The 21,400-nt window shown below is 42.3% G+C and overlaps 1 protein-coding gene across 2 annotated transcripts in view; it reads right to left on the reverse strand.

Annotated features, from left to right (window-relative positions):
• Positions 1–896: 896 nt before the first annotated feature.
• The window catches only part of LOC122411957 (pancreatic triacylglycerol lipase-like), a 64,934-nt gene continuing 44,430 nt past the window's right edge, over positions 897–21,400 (reverse strand). The window contains exons 1-4 of one of the 2 annotated variants that reach the window (XM_043421101.1): positions 3,065–3,409; positions 2,545–2,886; positions 2,129–2,374; positions 897–1,703 (exon numbers count right to left, since the gene is read on the reverse strand). In XM_043421101.1, coding sequence (XP_043277036.1) covers positions 1,273–1,703; positions 2,129–2,374; positions 2,545–2,886; positions 3,065–3,113 — 1,068 coding nt within the window. In that variant the 5' untranslated portion in view covers positions 3,114–3,409 and the 3' untranslated portion in view covers positions 897–1,272. Of the gene's footprint in view, positions 1,704–2,128; positions 2,375–2,544; positions 2,887–3,064; positions 3,410–21,400 lie in introns of those variants that run through there. The other variant, XM_043421102.1, reaches the window with a different exon arrangement.

Consider the following 21,400-nt stretch of genomic DNA (forward strand, 5'->3'; position numbering starts at 1 on the left):
CGCTCCTTTCCCACGAACCGATAGCTTTGTTTTACGAAAATAATCATTTTGAGGAAACGAATGAGAAAATTGATGTTGGAGTCATCAGACTCTGCGGAATTTCATTGATGAAAACGAGTGCAACGAGATTACGAGGGTTATTAGCACCGCCCATGGGCAGACTTCGCTCGGGTCATTGACTTTATTGAATTTCTTCGTAATCGAAAGAGAGTCGAACCGGAGACTGGAGATAATGGTAACGAGGCACGCGATTTTGCGATAATCGAAATGTCCGAGAACACGCGCTTCACTTCTCGTCTGAACTTTCATGACTCCTTTTCCCTTTGTCCGTATGAAACGTCGGCTATGAAAAGGTCGTTATAGATGTCTGATTAATGGTGTATTATGGACATGATTGCCCGTGGAAATAGCGGCGCAACATTGTACGCGCGTTCATAATAATCGCTTCTATCAAATAACGCGAGGCCTCCGAGTTTTCGAAATCCACTTTTTCCTTTCTTTTTGCGCAACATTGAATTCCGATTTTCGCTCGATCCTCGGCGTCTCAAATGACAGCCGTTCTAATCCCAGTAAAACGAAGAAAAAAAAACGTTGAAGCAACTCGAAGGATTTTTGAGCAAAATTTTTTCCAAGATTGCAAAACTTTAAAGAAAATCTTACGCAAAGTTTTGCGCCGGGCCGAGTAAACTTGGTTTTCGGGACACTCCGTAGAAGCATCAGATCCATCAACATCCTCGGGTTTGTGGAAAGCACGGATTACGAAAGATCTCTCGCAACCTTAACCCGTTCCCTCGCTGCGGTTTCGGTTCGCACGATCAAAGTGGAAAATTATTATGCTTTATGGGTAATGAAAAGAGGATAATACACTAACGTTCAATTGTATTTTTCTCGTAACAACTTCGAGACAATTAGGGACAATGACTGTAACAAAACACTTCGAAATTCCGCTCTAATGACAGTCGTCAAAACAATTTAAATATCAACAATCTTTATCGGCGTAGCTGCAGCCTCCGTTTTCTCAGGATCGATGCAACAACGAGATTTTTATTCGATATAAAAATGATAAATACGAGCCATTATAAGAATCGATCAATCGTTCAATTAATGTTATAAATTAATTAGTTTTTTAAACAACTGCAACGCGTTCAAGACAAAATTTCGCGGTCTTTTTTGGCCCCGATGTGAAATGTCATTTGTCGATTTTTTTTTAATCGATCGAAACGTTAAAAAGAATCGCTGATAATCTGGATCTTCATTTAACTGGAGACTTTCTCATGGTTTCCCGATCGCAAAAGGAGCCTCGGCTCTCGTTTGTAAATGGAAGATTCCTTGGATGTCATGAGCCGGGTCGTGTCCACCCATCTTTCCAAACACTCCAAGGTCACAGGCAATAGCTTCGTTGGGATTCGTAACCAAACTAGTGAGATGCTCATGCGTCAAGCACTTCTCACCATAAAATCCGGTCTGGCTATTTATCGATTCCGCAAAATACTCCCACGCTCGTTTGTGCGAGCAAATATTGTCATCGTAGCATCCTGGCTGAGTGGTTCCACTGTTTGGATAAAAATCTGCGTGACCAACCGCTTTCTTGGAACCGTAGAAACCACCGTTCGTGTGGATTATTTGCACGTAATTCGCGCTCCCACGATTCAACTTTTTTGCCTCTTCAAGTCCTTCGAACTCGTGGAAAGGTGGGTCCAATCCTACATTGGAATTGAGAAACGAAAAATGGGACAAAATTTATAGGGATCAGTAAAACCATTGAAAAGCTCAACAAATTGATAAAGGACAGAAGGCATTAACAAAAAAGTGTTGCAAGCATCGGATTCGTCTTTTTTCTAGTTGATTCTCTTCACCCAAGTTCTTGAAAAGATGCTTCTACCAACGCCGAAAAATTGAAACTTTGGGACCAGAAATCGAGCGTTTCCGAATACGGTTTTTGGTAAACAATTTCAAATTGAATTTTCTCGTTTAAATCACGATCCCAAAATAACAATAAACGAACAAAGTTTCCAGCTTTGTCGAAATTATAATCAAACTTCAAATTACTGGGAATTGCAACGAATGACGAGATTTTTTTGTTCTTTTTTGGAATGAGATTTTTCTCATTCCATGGCAAAAAACGTACCGACGATCGTGTTGACACGGGGCACCATTTTGTTACTAGCGACCCCCATTACGTGAGCCCCCATATCATAGCCGACGAAGGTAACTCTCGAGAGGTCCAAATGCGTGTTCCTTACGAGATATTGCATGAACAGAGCAATCTTTTCGCCGATCAATTCGACTTCTTTCGCTGCGGATTCATAAGTCGAAAAAGTGTCTCCGTGCCAGTCAACGACAACCACATTTACGTCGCCGTTTGCTAGGTATTCTGTCGAAAGACAAAAAGTTCGAAGGGATCGCAAAGTCGGAATGAATTCATTGGGATTCAGAGTTGATCGATGGAATTTCAAAAATTCGGTAGAAAGTGAAAAGATTCGAGAAAAGTGTAAACTTTCGAATCGTCATTTTCTTATCGTTTCTACAGGAAATTGGACTCACCGTCGCACAGTCGAGTGCACATTTCACTTTTTCCATTTTCCATCCATCCATGAGTGACGAAAATCGTTGAGCGCATAGCGTCGAAAAAACTATAACCCAATTGGCTCCTGCGATTGTTCTTATCCAGGTCGAATACGTCGGGGATTTTTGGATTCCGTTTCGTGTAAGAGTTGAAAGTGACAGTGACATTACCAAGTGCTGGCTTCCCCAGTAGCTTCGTAGTCAATTTCAAAACAGGAAATGGCACTAGCAAATTTTCTGCCATTAATTTCGACTCGTCAACGGTTATGAGATTTTCCTCGTAAACATTGTTCCCGGAAGCTCTGCAGTTGCCGAAAATTCCTGTGGGAAAGTATCATTTGCATTACGAAATTCAATTTTTTCACTTTCTTTTCTCATTTCGGACGAATAATTTCGATAAATTGAAGTATTCGAATGTCTCGATAGCAAAAAATCATTTTTTCTATTCTCATTCGAATTCATCGGCAACTTTGGTGATGGAAAACTTGAAAAATCTTACCGAGGGTAACTGTGACGAGGAAGCAAGAGATCGAAGCCTGGACTTTCATGCTTATAGATTTATGAAGAATGTTCTGCCAATCATTGATGATCGTGGCTTTTTATACCCGAAAAAAATGGAGAGTGAGACGCTAGTTGGCACGTTATCTTAATAGCCCGCCGGTCACAGCAGGCAAATTCTGCTTGTCTTTTGATCCTCTTATTGAAATATCACACGTGAACTTTGAAGGTCGTCGTCGCATTATCGCACACGCTTATTTAAGCCATTAAATTTGAGTATAAATTACAAGATCAATTAAAATTTAATGTCGTCTATTCATTCGCATTATTGATGTGAAAAATTCGTTCTTATTTCGCTCTCGATTCTTCTTCGAGATAAAAATTTCAATAGAATATTATATATGTCGGTCGTTCACTTCTTGGGTATCCTCGTTGTTGTTAAAAAAGCATTACCATTATTAGAACAATTGCGAAAACAGCGTCCCAGTTTTCGTATAGTCGTTCAACTGATGTGGAATAATTGAGTTGGAGTATCGTATTCAGGCGGCTGTCAATATTTCATCAGTTTCGCTGCTCGATGGTGTCATTATCGACTCCCAAGTGAATTTTATCGGTTTAATTATAAATATTTTTGGGGTTGTTTCAAATTTTAGCCTCAAAAAACGTGCCATATCTGCATTGAGTTTCTCACAGGAAAGCAAATTTTGCGAGCAACAAATGTGCACTCAAGCAGTCTCATGTTCAAGTATTTTTACGCGAATTCAGATGGCACTATTTGTCGGTGTAAATATTTTCAGAATATTTCATTGAAAGGAATGAATAGAATGTTCCATAAAAGTAAATATCCATCGAATCGCAATTTGGCGAATGTCAGTCCAACGGCAATAAAAAACGCACATTTTGAGCTTTGTTGCATCAAAATCGATCATGAAATGAAGGAGATAGAAGATTTTAAAAATTCATTGAAAAAAATTATCAACATTAGTTCCAATCAGAGCTGTTCTTCGCGATTGGAACGATTTGTAGGAGTGTTGGTTTTAAGGTAAAAAGTGAAGAAGATGGCGCGGGAGGCTGAGCGAGCAGGAGGACGCCAAAATGTTCAGCAACACACTGGCGAGGGAGAGTAAACGGCGATGTACAAAGTGAGGATGGTTCGCGTCGCATCTCGCGAAGCGCAATATCAAATTCTTTCGAGGTAACCAGGAACGTTGGAGTAATGAAAGACAAAACAGTAAAAAGGGCTTGGCAGCGCGGGGAGGCTGTGTGTTTCCGCGGTTGACGACAAACGGAACTTTTTGGAAATAAAACGATAACGAGAGAGCTGGAGAAAGAGGGATGGGACGTTAGGAAAGAAGGAGGAAGAGAAAGGCGTAAAAAGTGGCTGAAGAGAGAGCGAGGGAGGAACTTCCATGCTAACCTGAGTGGTGTGTCTCGCACCGTGGCGAATAACCTTCGTTGTGAGCAAAAGCCGTCTGCTGCTTATTACGTCACGTTGAAAACGTAGTTACTAATTAGTTACATTCAAAGGGGCTCAGAGGGAGCCGGGGGTGGCGGAGGGGAGACCGCGGAGGGGTTGCGCGCGGTGCCCGAGAAGCAGAAGGTCCCGCCGGCCGTAGCTCGGTGCGCGCGGATTCCGCCTTTTCATTCGTTCTCCAATTGAGACACACGCGTGTGTGTACGTTCGGATCGCAGCCCGGAGCAGGAGGGATTCCGAAGAGGTGGATGTGCAATGCAATCCAGCGGGATGCAAGGCTCGGTGCGGCAACTCGAGAGCCAAGCACAGCAAGTGAAATTTGTTTTGCTGCCCTGCTGCTGTACCGAGACGCGGGATACGAGAGAGAAACTGCCTCTCATTTTTTTTCTCCGCATGCATTTTCACATGTACTGGGTGTCCTGGAAGGCCATCGTTGAAATTCAATAACGAAAAGCCCTGCAAGACAGAACGCGAGTCGCTCCGGTCTCCGAGGCAATCGGACTCCGGGTCGTGGGCTTTGTCAAGCGACGGGAAGCTGCTTTTTTAATGAGGATCCCGATAACGCGGCTGCCTGCAAAAAATCGGCGCGAGGACTTTTCTATCCAGAATTTCATGAGCTATTGCTCCTGCGAATATCGACGGTGATTTTGGGAACACTTCCTGCGGGTATTTATGAATATACAGCGGTAGAACGGGGCCGGGAGAGAAATGAAAAAGCACACGAGTCCGCCAGTCCAAAGCTCTGGTTGCTACAACCTCACCATTCTTGGAGTCGCAGATAGCACGGTTCGTGTAACTCCTCCGCGTTGATCCTTCCTCTTTGTACTTTGCTTCTTTCTCTTCCCATCCTGCTCTATCTTTCTGTTACAACACTTTAGCCGATGTGTATAGAGAGGCTTTTTGCAAATGCTTCTCTCCCTTATTACTCCTCTCGTGCCTCTCCTCTTTCGTTCTTCTTTTTTTCGCCTCCGCATGTACTTTATATCGCGTGGATTTTTCTGTTTTTCGTAGCAGGCTCCCTCGTACAATTTTCTTTATATGAAATTCCGTTTTTTTAGCCTCAAGTGTTCTTTATTCTTTGAAAACGTCTCGAAATATGAAAAAGCGTTGAAAATAAGGAAAAAAGAATGAAAGCTGAAAAACGAAAATTTTGCAGACCGCGCATCCGTTGAACGAATGCTTTCAAGCTTTCCCAGAGTCCTCGAGACCGTGAAAAAAGTTAATTCGTTTAATTGAAAAACGTTCATACGCGATGTCACCAAGCTCCCGGAGTTTATCAGCAGGACAAAAACTGTGCAATTTCGTCGACTGTTGCGGGTCGAAAAAACGTTGAAATATCGGTGCACTTTCTGGGAGGAAAAGTTGGAGCGTGGCGCGATCCGAGATCGTTTAAGGTCTCGAGCGAATAGCGACGACGGGACTTCGCGGCTCGTGATCTCCGAACTGGGATTGATCGGTTCGCTTATACCTTTCTCGCGAAGGTGCAACGATTATTACAAAACGAGAAAACGCACCGGAGACTCGTCGTCGACCGGAATGACGTTCGAGCCTTTTATACATTTCTGTACATTAAACGTGAAAAAATAAAGCGTTTTTTCTGCCGACGAGAGTCCGCCCTGAAAGATTGCGATTCCTCGGATCTCGCACAGAGTCCGCGCACAAGTTCTGCACGAAGTAGACATAGAAGAGGAGAAAAGAGAATAAAAGCAGAGTAAGAAGAAACAAAATAACAAATTGCCATGAGCACTAACGATCCGGACTCGCTTTCCAAACCGGAAAATCGAGCGATTCCATGCACTTTTTCTTGTATATCTTGCAGTCTTTTTTCATCTTTTTACCAGCACTCCTGACTCTCCTTTTGCCTCGTTGAATTTACAATGTTACGATCCCTCTCATCTCGCCGTTTAGAGATTCATCGACTTTTATATCGTTCAACCTATGTTGCTGTTTACGAGTCTCCGCGCACTGATACTCATCCGCGAAATGTATAGCGATGCGCAACTGCAACATCGACGTCGTTAATCTCAATACGGAAGTGATCGGCAGACTCGCCGGGAATTCCACGTTGCATAAATCTCATTTCAATGGTTATCGAACAAACTCGGAATATATCAACGTTCCTTTTTTCTTTTTTTCGACGATTCAACGACCATCAGGCTATCACAAGATGAGACGCCATTTTTGCATTATTATTCGAGAATAAACATTCGGAAGACCTTTTCAGAGACCGTTTCCTATACAAGAAGAAAATGAATTTGTTTTGTGTAGTGAGGAATATTTTCATTTTCATTTTTCAAGAATTTTCAAAGTACTCAGACACCCATTTTTTGAATTCTCCAATTTTTTCTCCCTTCTAAACAGCTTTATGTGCACAAGAAAAAGTGATGCAAGTGAGAACTATACTTCGTTTTGTTTTCGAGTGCCATTCACCGTGTCAGATTAGCAAAAGTTATGGGTATTGGTCTTTTTATTATGGTGAATAAAACAATTCTTATTACTGCTCTTCGAATTAACCCTTAGTGTGCATCTGGGGTCAGGTTGACCCCAAAATTTTTTTCTCACATGAATAGCATTTACAGATGAGCATTTCATAAGTAAAACCCCCAATATTAAGAAATCGTTATCCCCTCTCTAAAAGTAGGGAGCATATTCAACTTCATACTCCAAAATAAATACACTTTTTGGAACGGTTGCAAAGTGGACTATTTTATCCTTAAAGCATGGACCCTTGTCTGTAAAACTCTGTAAGGATTTTTTTCAAAACTCAAAATTTAATTTTTTACGAGAGATTTAACCGAAAAAGTGCTTTTTACGCGCACTATCAACTTTGAGCACGTTTTTGAACGATGAAAAAAGATTTTTTTGAAAATCCGACTTTGCAGCCTTAAAGTTGGATCGATTTACTGCAAAAAGTGACTAAACCTTTTATTCCGAAAAGCGCATAGTTACCGAGATATTCGATGTCAAAAATGACCCGGGGTCAAAGTGACCCCATCCGCACGAAATGTCTCGCTGTGAAGGTGTGCACACTAAGGGTTAATGCTGCAATCCAGTATATACTGTCTCCGAGATACTATATTCCTATTACTTTCCTCTAGAATTCCCGGCTTCGTTTTCTTCGTCTACATTTTTTTCACTTTTCAGCATTTATCTTCGTTTTCTCATATACTAATCCGGATGAGCGTCGCTCGCGACTCGATCGAAAATTTGTCGTTCTCCGTTTCGTACGGCGAAGAATGAAGGAAACTCGAGAGAAATGAGGAAAGAAAGGAAACAAAGAGAGCGATATGGGGAGGGGAGAGAACGGAAGTGCACGTGGGAAATAAGGGATGATAGAAACCGAGGAGTTTCGAAGGGGTAGTAAGGTTAGTAGGAGGCGATGCCTTTGCTCGTTTTCCATTATATAGAAGTACGAGTAACGCGTTCCTTTATGCGTTAACGAGAGGCTTTCTCCGTTTCTTATAGATATAGAATGATACGCAGAGCGCTATGGGGAGGAAGAAAAAGGGTTGGGGGATTAGGGGCCGCAGGGAGCGTCAGGGCGCCAGGGACGGGGGAGGAAGCCTAGACAGAGCGAGAGTTTCTCGCTGGAGGCGATGCCACGAAGAATGAGAGACAAAGAGTAGCGTTACTGAAATACGAAACAGAGGGGCGAGAAGAAACTGGTGGTGGTACGAGAGGAAAAAGGCCAGAAAAGGCGCACACACACACACACACACACACAGCGGCGGGAACGAGGGAGAAAGAAGAGCAAAGATACAAGCGGAGAATAAGGAGGATGAAAAGGGAAAAAATAAATATGACGGGAGACGAGGGATGGGAAGAATGTCTGCGCGCATCTTGTATTCGCTTTACCGATCGACATGGAACTTTTCCCTCGCCCCACACTCTATACACCTTCGCTATTTTGTCAGAATAAATAAAAGGAGGACAAATATTTGCTATACTGAAATACCACCGGGTTACACACCCCTGTAAATATGAAGAAACCCCATGAATTTCGCTATCCTCGCGATTCCACACATTTTTGGTGCTGTTTTCTACCTCTGGGCGGCTCCCGTTTCCGCGCGTGAGATGACGAATTCAGCCATTTTTATTCTCGACTTCACCCTCCCACTTCTAACTTATTTTCGTATTTGTTACTCTGGTCCACGCAAGTCGCTGGTGTTTTCTTCGAAAATTCCCATTAATTTTTTACCCTTATTAATCCTCAGGGTGGCCTCGATTTTTTTCCGATTTTTAAATTGAAGAATTTAATCTCTGGAAAATCCGATGGATTATCCTCACTTTTTCCGGCCGACCTTCGCACGGTTTAACAATATTGTTACGGACTCCAGTTTTTTTCATACGAATTTGATACTTCGAGTGTGTTCCCCCAGTTCCCCGAAAATATAATAATGCCTCAGATTTTTTCTCCATTCCTTCCATTCGTTTTTCTCCAGAGCGGCAGCATTATATGCGAGAAAAATCGTATGGTATATTAAGCTCAGAGCTCCAGATTTAATTTTTTCGAACATAAACCGTACAACGGACCAAAAACCCCGACAATCTTCTCGTAGAATCTTCGCGGAATGCGAGCATCGGATTTAATCATGCACCGGTCTCCTTTCCTTCTTTTTTTTACATAATGCAGCTAACAATGCACGATGAAGTGCCATCTCGCGAATATTTCACCTCGGAAGCTCAATGAATCGAAAAAATTCTTCGTAAAAATTGCAGTTGTTTCCCCATCCCACTGTACGAGTCCAAAGTTCATTTTAAAAAGCACCAGAACGAAGGACGTACAATGGTGAACACACAAAAAATGTGAGCTCCGTATTTTCAATGAAAATGAAGAAATTTTATTCTGTTTTTTTTTTTAATTTTTTTTGTCTTCCTCGTGAATATTCATTAACGTTAATGGAAAATAAAGAAAGGGTGGAACGTAAATCTCATTATTTTTTGTCCCTGTACATTTGTATTCACACACGATACGCGAATGCACGCGTATGCATAAAATCATACACACTCGCATGTGTGTACGATTTTTTTTACAAAATATCCACGTATATGTATCAAAATGCACGGGAGTGCGGGAGCGTGACTAGTGAACCGAAGTGGTTTGAATTTGTTCCCTTTGTGTGGTTAGAATAGGGAGAAAAGCACTCTCGACCATGTGTGCTCGAATGCACGCTCGTCACTTTATTGCAATTGCGAGGTAAAAGTACGTCCAATCCTATTGTGCATGTACACAGAGTTTATACAATCTTTGTTGCGTTGTGTTGGCCCAAGGAATCGTAAATACTCACTGAAAAAACATTTCATTTGGTGCATTTTTTGCTGATATTATAATCCAGTAAAATTGATGCTGTGATTTCGGGACAGTCATCGGCTTTTGTGGGGCTCCAGCCGGGGCTTTCGGCTTTCGAATCTTCGAAATTGCATTTCTATAAAGCTGTTTGGTTAAAAGTGGGTAGAATGACATTTTGAGTCGTTTTGAATGAGGGAGAATCATTGAGATTCGATAAACTGGATTTTCGACGTCGACGGCTTTGAGCAAGTACAAATCTCAATTTGTCTCATGCGACTAGACACAATTATGTTCTCCAGAAACCAAGAAAACAAAACAAGAACAACATTCGTTTGAAAATTCCACTTGAAAAATTGCAGTCAATGAACTGCTCGGGAATTCATCGGGAATGTTGGCTCAACGCTGAAAAATAAATTCGAGCTGAATAAAGCATCCGGGTGTGGAAAAATATCTTTCGGTTTGTTTCGCGATCAATTCGGCTGGGCCCTCAATTATGCAAGGGCGATTCCATCCCGCGCTCGTCGCGCATACAAATTTGGTCTCGCTGGGTCAGAGAGCCGCAGATAGCTACACTCGTTTCGAGTCCTGGCTAGAAAAACGTCGACTGAAAGATTGAAAGGTGATCAAATTCGAGACGAACTTGCCTTTGTGTTTGGAAAAAGTTTCCTTGCTGAACTCAACAATTTTCTCATCCTTTTTAGAGTTTTTACATTCAGAAATTTCTTCTTCGAGAAATCATTCGAGAAAAACTTGAGAATTGCACCTCACCTCAAGTCATCAGTCCGTATTACGTTCCAGTAAAGTAATGAAAAAATTGAAAAAACTACCAAAAGTCTATCGATCCCATATGAATTGAATGAAACGATAATGAATGAAGATTGTAATGATTTATTCAGTAATTTTAATGCACTTGGAACAAACTTATGAAACGCTACATCACTGTACGAATTCAATGCCTAAAATATTCAACACAGTTTTTCATATCTTTTGCGAAAAACTTATGCATTGGGGGACCAAAGTTCGCAAAGAGGCGGAGAGAGAGAGAGAGAGAGAGAGTCTTACGATATTATCGATTTGGCTATTTCGAACTTGAGGATTACAGAGTTCGGAAACCAGAAGCCGCAGGGCTTACATATTCATCACTTCTGCCACTTAGCGAGCGTCCAAAATGGTGGTTGATGCGTTGTATAAACTTTGAGAATATTATGGATGCTGCGACAAGAAACGTCCTCGTTCTTGATATTCTATTTTAATTTTCGTGGCACTTTGATATACAAAAAAGATTTTTAATTCCGAGTCTCTGTGTGTACTTTACTCAGAAAAAGACGGGATTTACAACGACGAAGAAATTGGAAATCGAGTTGGATGATGTCGAGAAAATAGAGTGAAAAAAATCATCCCGGAATTCAACGAATGCGCTTTTTATTTTTTGTTGTTTTCATTCTCGGTCTTACGAGGTAACCGGAGCATCTTACTTTGCTGAATATTCAAGAAATTTAAGAAAATCCCGAAGGACTAAACGTGTCGTAGCTCCACATTCCAACGTCTCTTATTTCGTTTTGTGCGAACGTGATAATTCCTCGCTCCTTGTTCCTCGCTAAGCTCGGGCCAATTCTGGCACCTTGTTTTCTTCAGCGTCCACGTGTTCTTATCTCTCGGGGGTTGGGAAATCAAGTCATGTTGTACGAAAAGCTCGCACAATTAGGCGAACATGCGCTACCCACTTATTTTTATGGAGCCCATAAAAAGTAAGGCCAATTTTTGATCGTAAATATTCGAGTGCACGATTCAGTTCCATTGGAATCATAAAATCGAACTGAATTATCGTAGATCGTGAGGAAAACAATTTTTTTTCGAATTTTCGATCGTCTGGAAGACTTTTTTGAAAAATCGTAGAAACTGGCCTGAATTTTCGAGTGTGAACTCGCGAAAACTTGGTTCTTATGCCCTGCAATTTTTCATTTCGTTCAAACGCACTGTGCCATCATTTTTCAAAATGTCCCGCGAGTCTCAGCTTCTGCGCAAAATTTTTATTCGAAAAAGGCCAAAACGAGTTGTCATTGTTGAATGGAGATTGGTCGAGGATAAACGCGGATGTCAAGAGAGCCGCATCAACGAAAGAGACGTACGGAGCTCGCTCGACTACTCATTCGTGATTCGTCGTTCGTTCCATGTCGTATGTTGGCTCGACGATCGTCCATCGTCAGGTTGACCAGTCATCCGTTACGACTCGCATGCGAGAAGAGGAGGACAGGGGTGCCCCCGGAGCGCCGACTTGATCGCGTCTCTAATAAAGCTAATTGGAAGAGCACTCCCCGCTCGTCCCCGAGCTTCCCGCTGGGCGCAGCCACCTCGCTTTTCCGTGGCGCCCTCTCTCACCTCGTAATCGTCGATTTAGTGACAGCGCTCTCCAATTTATCCGAACGTCACTCTCCTCCTTTTTCTGTTGCTCTTTCTCTCCCCCTTCATCTGTCCAACACTTCAGAGTAAACGAACGTTTTACCAAAAAGAAAATACTGACTGCTAAAGTTTCTAGTCACAAGACTCTCGCCTGCCTGCCCTCTGGACCTCAGATCGATTGGACTTTTCTTCCTACTTTTTAACTCGAGCGGAGCAACCGTAAACTCCGAGTGGACTAAAGATTTTTCATTAATCACCATCCAAACTGTGTGCATTTCTTCAGGAAAATTTTCTTTAGTAAAAATATAAAACTACGATAAAAATTCAACTTTTTTGGAAATTCGATGTTCGATTCAAATTTACAAAAACCCATTGAATCTTGCTTTTCGAAATTTTCTTTTAGGGCGACTTTATCAAAAGATTCAGAACCCTCGACATTTGCAGCTTCTTTTGTACCGAGGTGCGTCCATTGCCAGGCTTGGTGCTCAAAAAACTCAATGCTCGACGTACGAGATCGCAACGAATTTTCGCGATCTCGCGCGTGTCAATTTCAAATCCTTTGTACGAAGTGACAAATTTCGAAGAATATTTTTATCCCATTCGTCGGAATTCTTCGTGACCTTGCATCGGTGCGAATTAATTTGATTTACGGCTGTTCATAAAACTGTTGTAGGGACAAGCAAAATACAAAAGTATTTCGACCGACTCGAGATCGAATGTTTGGTTTTGTGAGTGGGTCCTTGAAGCCCCCCTCACAGGGGTGGGTTATTCGAAGGATGTAATTAGTCTCGAAACAGTAATATTTGAAAGTATGTATTTCTGTACTCGAGAGTGGCAGCATGTTTTTGGTTCGGCATGACAAGAATTTCCTTTGAATATTCGATTGCAAAATTGATGGATTTAACATCGTGTAATCGAATGGTCGTTTGTCTTCCTTAAGATTCGTTCACATCGACTACGAAGTTGAAATCATTCGAGTCATATTGAAAGAAAAATAATTTTTAGTGAATAAAGTCTAATTCATCATTGACAAGAAAGTGCCAAAGCCATTGAAATTCACGAAGCGTTCGAACAACGTAATTCAATGGAAGATGCGATTTCAATCTCTTTATAAAGCACCGAGAATGATTTATGTTTTTGTATAAATTCAGTTACCTTTTCAGTGCACGAGAATGTGCCTGTGCACAAGCTGTGCCAGGTTAAATCGTTAGCGACAAGAATTTCAGTTCAGGACTGATTTTCCGTTCACATTTTTCAAGACGCTTTAACTTCTGGAATTTTGAAGGGGGAAAAACGCGGTGAGGAACTTTTTTGTAGGAAATTTGATGCCCCACGTGAATGGTTCGATGCACTTTTCCTCTATTTTTCACCGTTTTGGAAGAAAACTCAGATTCTTCACTTTTCGAATATTTTTTCCATCGCATTCTCGGTATTGAGCATCGAGCGGCCTCTGTGCCGTGTGAATTTATTATTATTACGACAGATCCTCGTCAAGAGCGTCATTGAGATTCGCATTGGGCAACGCGAGTGAAAGAGGCTGCGTCGTAGAGCGCAGTTCTCTCAAGAGTATATGAAGAAGGAAGAGAGATAAGAGAGCAAAGGTCGAGGAATTCCTCGCGTCATACTTTGTTCAAAAGCCGGCGTGTTACTTGTCGGAGTGAGAACCTCGCGTCCTCTTCCAGCCCTATTTGCAACACGGACGACCGTTCCACGCAATCCTAATCCACTTCGAGGCCAGCAAGCTCGAACTCCGCCGCATCGAGTGAGTGCATTTCCTCGTACGGTAATTTACGAAATTCTGGTAGCGTGACAGCGAGTGGAAAATCCTTTTTCTTCTCCTGTTCACAGCCTTTTTTCTTTTATCCTTTTTTAGACGAAATTTTCTTCCTGTTTTCCAGAAATTGATCAGTCGGAGGTTTCCATCTCTCTCTTTCTCGACACTCTTCATTCTTCAAGTGCTTTAAACTCCTTCCTTAAACGCCAATTTTTTCGGTTTCTTTTTCTCGCGATTCACAAGTTTTTTCTTCGGTTTTTCTCTCCCATTCGACTCTGTTGTTTACAATTATTCGCCAGGGGATGAATTTCATTTTGAAGTACAACAACGGTGAAGAGCCAAGTACGTTGAGTGAAGTTGTGCGAGTGTAAAAGAACTACAAGCTCGCGAGCTCGAAGAGCAATTAATTCGAATTCATTTATTTCGTCTTCGCACACTGCGTATTTATTATTCTATCGAATACTGGCTCGATAAGACTCGAAAAGATCTTTGTAATAATAACTGGGTGGCATAGAGTAAGCGAGTAAGAAAGCTGAGCGGGACTCTTTTCCTTAGCGATTGGAAAGACGACGCGGGAAAGCTCGGATAATTCGTTTCTCGATGGTCCTTATCCGTCCGATCGAGAAGAAGGCACGATCGCGGCCGGAAGGTATAGAGAAAAGGGGAGAGGGAAAGTGACAAGAATAGCAAGGAATTCCACGAGGCACAAAACCGTTTCGTCAGGAGTGTGCTCGGCTTGTTTGATCAGCGACGCGGCCACCGTCGTTCGGGGCTTTCGGAGTCTAAGGAAGGAGTAGGACCAACATGGATGGATAAAAGGAGGGAGTGCGAGGGGGTGGGTAGTAGAATAAAGGATAGCCCGAGTGTACAGTGGTACTATAACCGAAGTAAACGCAATTTACTCCTTCACACTTGGTTCAACCATCGCTTCCTTCCTCGATTTCTGCGGAGGCTCTACAAAACCCACCCTCTTCACGAGGTTTCCTCGTATCTTGACGCCGTTTCTACTCCGATAAGACGCCAATATCGAATAGAGTCTGGCTTCGCAGGGGTTGTCGACGGAGTTCTCAGTTTTCTTTACCTGTTTACTCGCTTCTAGTTTCCTATCCTCCATACCATAGCGCAGTTTTTTTGGGTTTTCGCTACGTATTTTTCGTCGAACTCTCCCCGGTGTGTCCACGGTGCGTTCTTGTAACGCTCTCACGAAATTGAGTCCCGACGCGTTCAACGCGAAGAGTCAGAGAACAACGAGTCCTTCGAGTATTTTACGGCTCGTTCGCAATGAATTTGAAGTGCTTCCACGATCCAACCCTCTGCGAATCCCGTCTCTCTCTTCCATACCGAGCCTTCGAGGGCTTTTTGTCCATGTACTTCACCGAGGCTCCCCGTGTCACGAGCCCTACCCGTTTCTCTCTCTCCTGCTCTTGTACCGAACTCGCTCCTCTCGTAAACCCGAGCTCTTAGTCGAAACACGAAAACTACTTCTGTTATTACCTACTTCTTTTCATTTCTCTTTTCCTCTCCTATATTATTTTATTCCCCCCTTAGAGCTCGTGTCTCAGCTAAAATTGCCAACGATTGAAAGCCCCCTGAAGGATATCGTGATTGGATTGATACCCGGCGATTTACGAGCTTCGGTTATCGATTCCCCAATTTTCTAAGTCCGGAAACAATAAAAATCGTCTCTAAATACTTGGACTCAAAACCCAACGATTACGAGGATGAATTTAAATGAAAATTTAACGCTCTACTTCTCACCTAATTTCGTACGAGCTTTTACATTATTTCTCGTTCAAAAACTCGACATTTCCTGCTGCTTCGAATGGCCCCAACCCCATAAAACTTGCCGATTATTTTTTGCGACACTTTCCAGTTTGAGTACGCCAGAGTCCGAGTAATGCAATCGCGCAGTCGGCGCGCGTGTGGGTACACGTAGAGAGGATATTTATCGTGAGCAACTTATCAAGAGACACGTTGCTGCGAGTAAGAAATAAGTGTGCCCTGAGGTGAGTACTCGGTGTCGTTGGACTCCGCTAGCCTTGACACGCTGCTGCAACGTTTGTGTTTTTGCTGTTTTATATATTTATACAGCCACACGTACTACACGCGTGTAGCTTTGCTTTGTGTACATGAGCTCGAGTTGAGAGTGAAACCAAGTGGAGAAAGGAAGCTGGCTGGTGTCGTGGTCAGATGTTAAGGAGCAGTGGAGGGAGTTGGCTCGGATGAGCAGGTGCTCCGATCGAGTGAACGAGTTGATGGACATGAAAATATCTGTCGGTGCATCTGACGAGAGAGATCGCTATTTTGTGAGTGAAAAAAACTGTCGAGAAACCAAGTGACGATATGACACATGCATTTTCCTCGATACGGTGTGAACTTTTACGGAGTTTTTCTGACGCCGATGGAGATCTTTGGAATAATGATTAATCTTGAGAGACTCCCGGGGCTTTCGAGTTCAAGAATATTTCTGTTAACAATAAGGATTGATAAAAATATAAATTTCATTATGACGAATCTTGATAATCGATTTTCCCTTCGGCTTCGCACTGCTCGCTGCTTTTCTAACTCTCGCCCAGTCCCTCTCGATCTCCCTCGCTCACACTCAGGCTTCCAGCACCTTATGCAATGCTCAAGTCGTCTTTTCGCTTAAAAAAATCTGATGCAGCAAGGTCCGAGATGATTGATGACTCGCAGTGATGGAGTTCACGGTGAGCTGGCACCCACAACGCGCTCTCGGCATGCCGCTAATCAAGGTGCTATTGAACCTGAAAAACTGTTCGAAATCTGGATACGAGTTTGAGAAAATTGAGGGAAAAGTTTGTCTGCATCGAGGCGACGGTTCTGTATCCTGACGAACACCAAAAAATGCTCAAAATGTGAGCAGGAGTATGAAGAAAAACGAATAATATTTGTCATTTAGACAGTACGAACATGAAGCCTAAACCTCGTTTCGTCCTGAAGCGCAGAACGATTCGATACAGAATTTCTCAAAGTTTCAATTATTAGGCCTGTTGGTACAGCTGCAAGTTTCGGCAACGTGTGCTCGGATCGTTCCTCATGCACTGGCACAATGAGGATATTAATCGTTCATGAATACGATGAATTATTGGTCGTGCGAGGGAGAGAAAAGCATGGCAGGCAGGCGAAAGTGGGAGGGAACGCAGAAGAAAGAATAACCGAAGAAGCGAGAGGGGAATTTTTGCCCCTTAAACAAAGTCCGTCGGACCAGAGTCTTGCTCTACTTGCAAAACTCACAAGATTTTTTTTCTCTCTCTCTCTCTCTTCGAAGCTCGAGTCTCCGGTGCTCGGAAATCCACGGATCCAGAAGCCGGCCGAGCAATTAGCGGCTTAGCACACAATGGAAGAGTTGCGTAGAATCGACGAGCGTTTCTCTCTCTCTCTCTCTCTCTCTCGGCTTCCTCTCGACTCTCGAATCAGCACAGGAGAGCGCTCCGACGGCCTCGTTTGCGCGCACACGGGGGTCCTCGCAATTAGGAGAGCCTTAAAGGGGATGCACGAGAATGTATGCGCAGAGAAATATTTTGATGCAAAGCAGATATTCGACGCCTCAGCGAGTATAAACACTCTTGCGATTCACTCGTACAAGGGCGTAACTCGCGCCTACGAACCAGAGATAAGATTTCTACGTGCGAACGCGCTTGTACACCCGTTGGCATGGCTATAAACATGCGTATGTAAATATATGAACTCTCAAAGAGACTGTAATTATTAAACGTGATGAGATCGCAATCGCTGCCGCATTAATTCCGATTCTCTCCAAACCCTTTAATCCTCCGTCGCGTAGATACTATCTTAAATTTACTCCCAGCCTTTAACCTTCAATATTTAAGTTGTAACTGCAAAACCAACTACAAAATGATTCTAATTGATTTTTAAAATTTTATTACTCCTTTACGAAAGTCACTTTCGGTTACCGGCAACAGCATTGTTTGGGTTCAGCCACTCAAAGACGTTTTAATAAAAGCTATTAAGGAGGCTGGATCACGAAATCAAAATAATCAGAAATTGATAAATTTTCGTGATAACATTCTTTAGCACCAAGTATACAAATGCAATTTTTTTACCACATGAATATCGAATCATTGAGCGTTAAATCGAAGTTCTCATGCACGAGATTTATAACTGTATATGTAAACTCTATGCTTGTACACGTGAACTTTAATTTTCAGTTACTCGAGAGCTGTGTGGTAGAAAAATCTAAAAAAATTTATGTTCTCTTATATATTTTTAAAGAATACATTTACCAAATTTTATTAAATTCTTATCATTTTGAAATTCTTAATGTTTTTAACATGCTTTAGCATGGCAACATTGTATCGTCGCGATCCACCCTCCTTAATAACAGGACTTTACAAAAAAAATTTGCTGTTTGTCCTAAAGTTAATTTCATGATTTTCTGGATAATTATGCACAAAAACGAAGAAAAAATATCCATTATTTCATATTAAGTTTGCTTTTGTGATAATTATTCTAATAATACTCATTTTCATGTTTTCATAAGAATTTTAATGAATTTTAATGCATTCAAAAATACGCGATAAAAGTGGGGTTTTTACATTCACACAGTGTGCACGTGTGTGAGTGATAAATTACAACCAGGTGATTTGTACAAGCAGAGAACATAGATTTACATGGAATAACAGGGCCCGTGTTCAGTTTTGAATAATTTTTCACTTTTTTGTAAGCTAGTTTGATAGTTAAAATGAATCAAAATAATATAATATCAAAAAAATATCGTTCAAATGTTCTCCTGGATACAAAAACAAACTTTTTCGTGCCAAGTAATTTTTTTTTCGTTCAAATATCATCCAATCTACCAAAATTTCATACTTCAATGTCAACGTCAAATGTTGTGTTGACCCGTGTAATTGATTCGTTGGCATTTAACCGGTTCACTTGAAAATCGTTTTAAATTATGAAATATTTTCGATTTGCTTCCCTTAAACACTCAATTCGTGCTAAAAAATCGTTGCAAATGATCTTCGTCTTCAACTTTGCTATAAAAATATAAACGGGAACGAAAAACGAGATCGGAAAGAACAATTCCGATCCGCAAGAATCGATCGAAATTTTGACTCATTTATTTTTGGAGCGAGCATGACGTCAAACGCTCGTTATAGACACGTGTGTCAATAGTGTGGACATTTAATTCACATTTTGTTGAAGTTTGGCGGCAGTGTGGTGACAAAACCGAGCTTATCAAGTGCCATTAATGATTTCTTTGAATCGAGAATTTTCGGAGGTGCTATCGTCGTATTGACTAAGATTTGACATCATTAAAATTGAACGTTTGCTCCTGCACCGATGCGATTTCCATTTTTAAACTTAGTTCCACTTTTCTTATCAATGGGTTGCTCAAAAATACTCGTGCTTTGCGTGAACGACTCGATGACTTTATTTGTTCACGTGCCTGGGAACAAATTGATGGATTTCCGAGCTGATTCGTCGTTACAATTCGCTGATATCTCGTCAATTCGGTGTCGACGAATTGACGAAAGAAAAGGACAATTCTGTTTTGGAGTTTTACGATCCAATCACTCCGAAAATATTGAAAATAATAGCCCCGGGAGACTGTATCAATCACGCAAAGTTAACGAGAAAACTCGGCGACTTGATTCATCAGTATGGGAATAATCCAGCGAGACGTTTAGCATCTCGTAACTTTTGGCTCCAACGTATTTCACCGATGCTCACGACGCTTTGCTCTCTTCATTCGTCCCCTTTTCGTCCGCTTATGAAAACTCACTGGCACTAATGTCCAGGGCCGATTGTGAAAGGGCGTCATGAAATTCGTCTGACCTCGCGGGGATGCCGCGCATTAAGCAATTGGAATCGAGTCATTGTCCTTTTATGCTGCTCTCCAATTGTGTGAGTGCTCTGATCTATCAATTTTCAAACTCGCGAGTTCCGGGCCCGATGGATAAATTGCTTTTTCGAATCGTCGCATTTAAACTTGAACTTACGGTCAACGATGAAGAAAAACTCTTCAAAGTACTTTCAACAAAATATGTTGAGCGTTTTATAAACTGTCAGAAAAAACTTGAGTAATTAACACTCGTGAGAGCTCCGGAATCGAGGACTCGAAGGTCTCGGGAGGGTTTCAAAGCCCCGAAAATTGGGTTTCATAATTGACTTTTGCTCATGAGCGAATTGAAGCAATGTAAATGAAGAAAACGCGGAAAAATCCACGAGAATATCGAGAACTTTCGAGTTTCGTGGGGATCATGCTCGGAGTTAATTCAGCGAGTGCATCAAGCTACAAATGCTGTTGGCGAATGATCGAATTTCGACGGCTCTCGGTCCGGGGAGCAACCTTAAATTAATTACTGCGTGGCGCACGCTTCGGTCGCTCGTGTCTGACCTGTCTGTTTGTTGAAATGTTTGCAACTGGTTTGTCGGGAGTTTAGCGCAGTGATTATCGATCGAGCGAGCCTACGCGATTTTCGTTCTCAAAATTTCAGTGGCACGTGAAGACGAAATAATTCATGGATAATCTCACTTTCTCCAAAGCCCACATTCTCCCAGATCGGATTAGCCACGCCTCGGATTCGCGTGTGTATATTTTCTCCCGATAAATTTCATATGGGAGCACGCGATTGTTGGCTCCGAATAAGATTCTCGTGCGGAAGGGAACGAGCGATTCGATATGTTTATTCCATTCGAATACCCATTTGAGAATTCCTCCGATGCCGAGGATTACGCGTGTAACTCATCTCGACTCGTCCTCCTCGCTCGCGTGCACGTCGATGATACTTGTGCGCCACACGTCGAAGAGTGTCGCGCTCCGGATGTTGGCTGCTTTGAAATTGATTCCTCGAGTGAAGTATACACACGAAGGGACGGTGAATCGCTGTGGGAATCCTTATACAGGGTGGAGCGATATATTTTATCAATTTGAGGGCCCCTAACCGGTGCTAAAAAACGAATGGGGAGGGGAATATCTGGAGCGTTATGAAGATAAATGAGCGGATTTTCCACTCCAGAAATACGTGCCCGATGCGAGTTATTTGGGGGAGTTCACTCGTCACTTTGAACTTCGGTGCTGCCTCGAACATTGAAAAAAGTTTGCGGAAAAAGAGTCCGTGAAGCCTTTTGTTTCGTGTTTGTTCCCCCGCCGCTTTTCCTCCCACGCACCAGTTTCGCTTTGGTCAATCATTAAATACCGTGACTCCGTGAATCTTCCGAGAGAAACATCTTCAGGGATTTTCCCCATGGAGAACTTGCGTCTTGTTCCGGTCCCCGTTGAACGAGCTTCTGGGAACACCCTATGCGTGGCAGGAACAAGCTCGTGTGCGTGTATCGTATGGCAGGGCCAAAGCAAAAGCAGCAATGCTCGTGCGGATGGTATAGCGCGCGGGAGTGCGATCCGATGATCCGG

Source organism: Venturia canescens, chromosome 6, assembly GCF_019457755.1.
Source record: "Venturia canescens isolate UGA chromosome 6, ASM1945775v1, whole genome shotgun sequence".
In the NCBI taxonomy this organism is placed as follows: Eukaryota; Metazoa; Arthropoda; class Insecta; order Hymenoptera; family Ichneumonidae; genus Venturia; species Venturia canescens.